This window comes from Anas platyrhynchos, chromosome 12 (assembly GCF_047663525.1).
Source record: "Anas platyrhynchos isolate ZD024472 breed Pekin duck chromosome 12, IASCAAS_PekinDuck_T2T, whole genome shotgun sequence".
NCBI classification, from domain to species: Eukaryota; Metazoa; Chordata; class Aves; order Anseriformes; family Anatidae; genus Anas; species Anas platyrhynchos.
The window spans coordinates 12,044,779-12,051,403 of NC_092598.1; the positions used below are offsets into that span (position 1 = coordinate 12,044,779).

The 6,625-nt window shown below is 55.2% G+C and overlaps 1 protein-coding gene across 1 annotated transcript; it reads left to right on the forward strand.

Annotated features, from left to right (window-relative positions):
* The first annotated feature begins 1,675 nt into the window (after positions 1-1,675).
* Positions 1,676-6,281, forward strand: LOC101805185 (C-signal). Its single transcript, XM_021268697.4, has 6 exons — positions 1,676-1,968; positions 4,207-4,258; positions 4,842-5,029; positions 5,304-5,462; positions 5,735-5,845; positions 5,997-6,281. Exons 1-6 carry the CDS (start codon positions 1,822-1,824, stop codon positions 6,108-6,110), a joined length of 771 nt encoding a protein of 256 aa, XP_021124372.4. The 5' UTR covers positions 1,676-1,821; the 3' UTR covers positions 6,111-6,281.
* The last annotated feature ends 344 nt before the right edge of the window (positions 6,282-6,625 follow it).

Below are 6,625 nucleotides of genomic sequence, written 5' to 3' on the forward strand. Positions count from 1 at the left end.
TGAATAAAAGAACAAAGAAACAAGCTTTGACATGAGAAAGAAAAGTGAAGTTGTAACACAGATTGTAATGCAGATGCTGTAACAGCTACCCCATAATGATTGCCATTTCATTCAAATCAGGAGACTTGTGTGGGCTTTGAAGATCCTTCTGGTACGCTTCCCACCACTTTTTTGCAACAGTCGTCTTGTTGATTGCTTCTTGACTCCTCCTCAAGCTTTGCCTGAGTATGCAAAAAGCTGTAGTCCTACTTGCTACTACCACCTATAAAGCACACTCAAGCCACAGGCTTCAACATGGGTGGAAGTTACAGATAAAACCACTGCACTTGAAAATGTGTGACCAAAAAAAAGTTATCAAAAGTTCTCTTCCTTCCTTCCTTCCTTCCTTCCTTCCTTCCTTCCTTCCTTCCTTCCTTCCTTCCTTCCTTCCTTCCTTCCTTCCTTCCTTCCTTCCTTCCTTCCTTCCTTCCTTCCTTCCTTCCTTCCTTCCTTCCTTCCTTCCTTCCTTCCTTCCTTCCTTCCTTCCTTCCTTCCTTCCTTCTTTCTTTCTTTCTTTCTTTCTTTCTTTCTTTCTTTCTTTCTTTCTTTCTTTCTTTCTTTCTTTCTTTCTTTCTTTCTTTCTTTCTCTCTCTCTCTCTCTCTCTCTCTCTCTCTCTCTCTCTCTCTCTCTCTCTTTCTCTCTTTCTCTCTTTCTCTCTTTCTCTCTTTCTTTCTCTCTTTCTCTCTTTCTCTCTTTCTCTCTTTCTCTCTTTCTCTCTTTCTTTCTCTCTTTCTCTCTTTCTCTCTTTCTTTCTCTCTTTCTTTCTCTCTTTCTCTCTTTCTCCCTTTCTCCCTTTCTCCCTTTCTCCCTTTCTCCCTTTCTCTTTCTCCCTTTCTCCCTTTCTCTCTTTCTTTCTTTCTCTCTCTCTCTCTCTCTCTTTCCCTCTTTCCCTCTTTCTCTCTTTCTCTCTTTCTCTCTCTCTCTCTCTCTCTTTCCCTCTTTCCCTCTCTCTCTCTTTCTCTCTCTCTCTTTCTTTCTCTCTCTCTCCCTCTCTCCCTCTCCCTCTCTCTTTCTCTCTTTCTTTTCCTTCCTTCCTCCCTCCCTCTCTGCCTCCCTCCCTTTCTTTGCTTTCCTTGCTTTCTTTCCTTTCTTTCAGTTCTTTTTCATTTCTCTTTACAACCTCGTGGAAGCCTCACAACATTTAACTGACAAAGTTGCCTAAAATCACTAATCCCCCGCTTTGAAGCCCAGAATTGGGGCAAGCAACGCCCACACTGGGAAGCGTTCAATGAGAGCTCCTCTTCTCAGGCTTAAGTTCCTTGGATTCGGGACGAGCTCCCGCGGGGCCCGGCACACTAACCCTTTAATGGCATGCATGTGGGGACCCAGGAGGAGCTGAGCAGTCCCAACGGGACGGGACACTGAAGTCCTGCTCCCCGGTGTGGCTCTCCGTGACCGGGTGCCTGCACCCCTCTGTCCTTAACCCCAGCCCGTGCGGAGGAGGCGAGTAACCCTGCTCCCAGCCTGAGGCAGCAAAAGGGAGGACGGGCCCTTTGGTTACACAACGTCCTTAGCGAGGCTTTCTGCTTCTTACTTTTTATTACCGATTCTCTGCATTTACCGGCACCAGAGGCGTTTTGCGTACGTTTGTGGGGAAGGAAAAAAAAACAAAAAGGAACAAAACCCAGTACCACAAGGGTGCTCTCACACACGGCAGCTCGCTCCCGGTCACCGCGGGCCCAAGCAGCCTCGGCTGGGCCCCAGGAGGGAGGCGCCAGGCCTGGCCCTCCCCGGCCACCACCTGCGGCCCGCAGCGGGCTCGGGGGGCCATTGTGGCGGGCATGGCAGCGCTGCGGGCCCGCACCGTGCTGCTGACCGGCTCCAACCGGGGCATCGGGCTGGAGCTGGTGAAGCAGCTGCTCGGGGGCCCTCGGCCGCCCGCATGGATCTTTGCGACGTGCCGGGACCCTGAGGGGCCGCGGGCGCAGGTCAGTGCGTGGCCGGCCAAGGGACAGGCCAAGGGACATGGAGGGTGGGACACGCTGAGGGTAGGGCTGGGTTCAGGGCTTGCACCGTGGGCTGAAGTGCGGTGGGTGGAGGTGAAGGTGGTGGAAAACCCCCCTGTGCCACGGGGGGCCGTGGGCATGAGCGGACGCCGTGCTGCTTGACTCAAGGTCGGTGGTCCGAAAGCAGCCACGGGACCCTCCTGCCCCGGTTTTGCAATTCGCTAAAATGCAAGTCAGATGCATCGTTTGGTCAGGAAGTCACGGGAGCATCTGTAAACACACAGCTTTCCTTCTAACAACAACAGCAGCGCTTGTTTTCCTCCCCTTGCTGAAATACCGGAGGGGAGGTGTTTGCTCCGCTGGTTTGTTTCGCTGCCCCTCCTCACCACCTGGCTGCCTGCAGGGCTTGGTGCAAAAATCCCACCCCAAAAAAGCCCCCGAGGTGGTCGGGATCCCCCTGCCTGTGCTGTTCAGGCTCACGGGCAATGGCAGGGGAGAAGGCACCCTGCTGCAGGTGCAGAGCTCCTGCTGCTGGTGCCCAAGCGAGATGCATCAGAGCCAGGTCAGCGCTTCCCTTTTTGTCCTGTTCTCCTCCCTACACCTGCTGGGCTCGGGCAGTGCTGAGATCAGAGGACTTTTTGCAGGGCAGACTGGAGCACGTTTCTCCCAGGTGGTCGGGGTGCATTGCTCCCACCGCAGGGTGCTGTGGAAAGCCTTGTGGCAGATGATGGGGGTGAGAAGCTGCTGAAGCCAGCCACTGAGCAAAGCAGCAGGGGAAGGAAAAATGCCCATCGCCATCACAAATCACCGAGAAGTATCTTCCATCATTTTCTGTGCTCAGGGGGAATGTGGGAACACGGAGCCTGATGGTGACACTTGGGTCAGTGACTCCCACTCCGCAGCAGTGGGATGTGGTCCCAGGATGAGTCCCAGGGAAGTGTCCCCTCACAAGGAGCTGCCCGTCTGTGTTTCCCCTGCAACATTCTCTATGGGCTTGTTTGTGAGAGTTTTTTCATAGCTCTAAAAGTAATCATTTTGGAGATGTTGAATGTGCTTTGATTTCTGTTGTCTAGAACCTGCTATAGTTGAAGAAAGCTCAGAGCAAAGAGCTGCTAGGAAGTGCAAAGCTGAACATTTAACTTGGGATTTTACTCTTTTTGAAAAGCGATTCTGAATCCTCTATGTTTGGTGACAGTAATCAGTGAAAATTTGCAGAGGGTTTCCTTTCAGTTGAGCAGGTGAGATGTAGTGTCCACAGCTACCGTGCTATTTGGCTCCAGATAAGACTTCCCCAAACTTCTGGCTGTTTTAGTCTGTTGTGGCACTCAGGACATGCTCTAACCTTCTTTGAGAGATGCTGGACATGGCAAAACGCAGCAGCTGGGAGCCAGGGAGCTCTTGGACCCCTCTTAGTGCAAGGAGAAGCCTCTGGAGATCCTGCCTTGTTCTACACCTCCCTGGTTTAAACCTGTTTTCTCAGGTGTTTGCAATAACCTCTATTAAACCACTTAGATATAAAAAGACAGAGCCATGCCCCAGGTTTTTGTAGGGGGGAGGTGATGCTGCTCGCTGTGTAGTTCTTCTTCCTGCCTCATCTTCACACAGGGCTGTGTGTACTTGTGTGAAGGTGCTTTAGGTGCATGCTCCAAGCTTTTCCTGCCTTTGTGTTCATCAGCCAGGCCTGGATGTTCAGCTGGGCCCTAAAGAGACTCAGCCCTGCTGAAAGCACCTGGAAAGCCAGGGAAAGCCAAAGATGGGGCTTTGTGGGGCTGGTGACCCGCAGCAATGAGGATGCTGCCAGGTCAGGAATGGCAGGAATGCATGCTCCCAGTCATCCCCACACCTCTAACACTTCCAGCAGCCTCTGGGAGATGCTTCTGGCCTTGCCTGTTCACTGTGCATCATTTCCTGGGTGAGCTGGTCCCTAATAATAAATGTGCCGTCATCCTGTGCTGTGGCTCTGGCTGGGTTCTTGCATGCAGATGCAGCAGGCTTTGGGAGGGTGGCCACGGTACCTTGCAGGCGTGCTTGTGTTGTGCACTGAGTAAATGGTTACAGCTTTGAGGAGCTTGGAAAAACCCTGGGTGCCTTATTCAACCGTCCACAAGTGCTCAGTAACGTCCTGAAGATGTTTCCCTTGAGGTGGCTGGTTGCTGGGATTGTGCTTGGCATCACATCTAGTTGTTCCCATCTTTTTTTTTTTTTTTTTTTTTTACACAGGAGCTGAGAGATCTGGCATCCAGACACCCAAACCTGGTTCTTGTGAAGCTGGGTAGGTGTGCTCTGCCTCTGCACCCTACATTGCTGAGGAGACTCTTTGGGGTTTGTGGGTGCTGGGGTGCTCTGGGCTGGGTGCACAGCACCATCTGGTGCCCACAAATGGAAAAGGCTGTGTAAGTCAGGGTGCCCCGCTCTTCCTCAGCAGCTTAACCTCCATCCTCTCCCCTCCGCCCCTTGGGTGGACCCCGGACACAAAGATTTCAAGGATGCTGAGCATTCAGAACTAAATCCAGCTGTCCTGATATCTTGAGGAAAGATGGACCTGCCTGTGGCCAGCTGTGAGCTGTCCTGGCAGCAGAGCGTTTGTCAGGCTGACGTACGGCAAGTGAGAGCGACTGCAGCAGGATGGCACTGCTTTAGGACTGCAGTAAACCCAGGGCAGCTGGAGCGTGCCAAAATCTGGTCGTCCACTGCCACCTGGGTCAAGGCTGGTCACCCGTCCTGCCCCAGCACCTCCAGTCTGAGCTGCCCACAGGAGTACCCACCCCAAGGCTGCTCTGGCCCAAAAGGAACTGGAAATAAATTGGGAAACGGGGTCAGCCCTGGCTCTGAAAGCCCTTTCTCTGTCACTGCAGATGTTGCGAATCCCTCAGCTATTGCTGATGCAGCGAAGATCGTGGAGGGGAAGCTGAACGGCGCGGGCCTGAACCTGCTGATAAACAATGCGGGCATCTATGCCCAGGTGTCGCTGGAGACGGTGGACTCGGAGGAGATGATAAGGGCGTACAGGACCAACGCCGTGGGGCCGCTGCTGATGGCCCAGGTAACGCTCGGGGCAGAGCCCACCTCGGAGGGGGAGTTTGTCGCAGCCTCTCCTCCTCCTGTTCCTTGTGCCAGGAGCCTCGTTGCTGTCTGTGGTCATGGTGGAGGTCCCAGAGTGCTTCCCAAAATTTCCCAAGGCTGTGGGAGGGAGGGGACGGCTCCAGCCTGTGCTCCCACTCCACGCTGTCCTGGCTTCCCACTGCTCCTCCTTACCTGCTGGGTTGCAGTGGGGCTAGCAGGAGGCACAGACATCCCACCAGGCTGCTTCTCCCCAGGCTTTCCTGCCCTTGTTGAAGAAGGCTGCCCAAAACAGCACGGAGAAGGGACTGAGCTGCAGCAAGGCAGCCATCATCAACATCTCCACTGTCATGGGATCCATCCAGAAAACGTCCGAGTCCTTCTTCAAGCCCGTCATCTCCTACCGCTGCAGCAAGGTAGGGAGACGGGGCTTGGGAGCTGAGTGGGAGTCCGAGCTGCCCTTTGCCAGCCTGCTCTCAGGGCAGCACCCGAGGGACGTGTGCTGGCTGCTGCCCGAGTCCTCCAGGCACCTCCACGTCCAGTCCCTGCCTGCCTTGGGGATGCACACACCGTGCTCCACCTCCTGCAGACCTGGCACTGGGTTTTTCTCCCTCACCTTGATGCAGAGATGGGAGTGGAGGCCGGTGTGGGGTGCTTTCTGCTGCTCAGTGCTCCCTTCCTCCTCCAGGCTGCCCTCAACATGCTCACCAAGTGCCAGGCTCTGACCTACGGGGAGGCTGGGATCCTCTGCGTGGCGCTTCACCCCGGCTGGGTGAAAACCGACATGGGCACCCAGGAGGTGGGTGCTGGCTGAGCTTCCCGCGGCTCTTTCCCCCCAGTCTGGGTGGAAGGAGCCTTGCTGGGGATGTGCAGGAGCTTCCTGGGGGCTGGTGGGTGCCCAGCAGGGGTTGGGGGGTCCCAGCCCTGCTCCTCACTTGTGCCCGTTGCAGGCTGACCTGACGGTGGACACGAGCGTGCGGGGGCTGCTCTCCGTGCTGCCCGTCCTCTCCGAGAAGCACAGCGGGAATCTGCTCAACTGGGAAGGCAAAGTGATTCCTTGGTGATCCCCCGCGAGGGACCGTGCAGTGCCAGGAGGTCTCTGGGTGCCCCGAATCACCAGGGGTGCTCAGCCCCCTGTGGCCTGCAGGTGACCTACTTAGGACTCTGCCACCAGGTGTGCCGGGCAGTCTGTGATCCCTGCACCTGAGTCGCTAATAAATACAGTCCCGAGTCGATTAGTGCCTCTGCCTTCACCTGGCTGCGGTGCCCTCACTGAGACTGTCTCTGCCCTGGCCTGAAGCTGTCCTCTGCAAAAAATAACCTGGCATTACAGCAGTCTGTCTGCCTTGCCTTCGGCTGCTCTGAGCAGAAGGCAAGCCCCAGGGAGCATTTCGCCAGCCCAGAGCCCTGCCGTCTTCCCAAGCTGCTGAGTGTGCGTGGATCTGATCTGCCTGCTCCCTGCTGTACTTGTGCCCATCTCTGGCAGGCTCTTTGCTGCAGGCATCCTGGTGGCACTTTGTGCTGGGCACCATGTCCTTGTGAGCAGCTTTGGGGCAGGGCTGAGAGGTCCAGCAGTGCC

Bases quoted from the DNA above. Each gene is read 5' to 3' on its own strand.
- LOC101805185 (XM_021268697.4), top strand. From the start codon at position 1,822: ATGGCAGCGCTGCGGGCCCGCACCGTGCTGCTGACCGGCTCCAACCGG. The intron at 4,259-4,841 runs GTAGGTGTGCTC...CTGTCACTGCAG, and splicing joins CCTGGTTCTTGTGAAGCTGG to ATGTTGCGAATCCCTCAGCT. The intron at 5,463-5,734 runs GTAGGGAGACGG...TTCCTCCTCCAG, and splicing joins TCTCCTACCGCTGCAGCAAG to GCTGCCCTCAACATGCTCAC.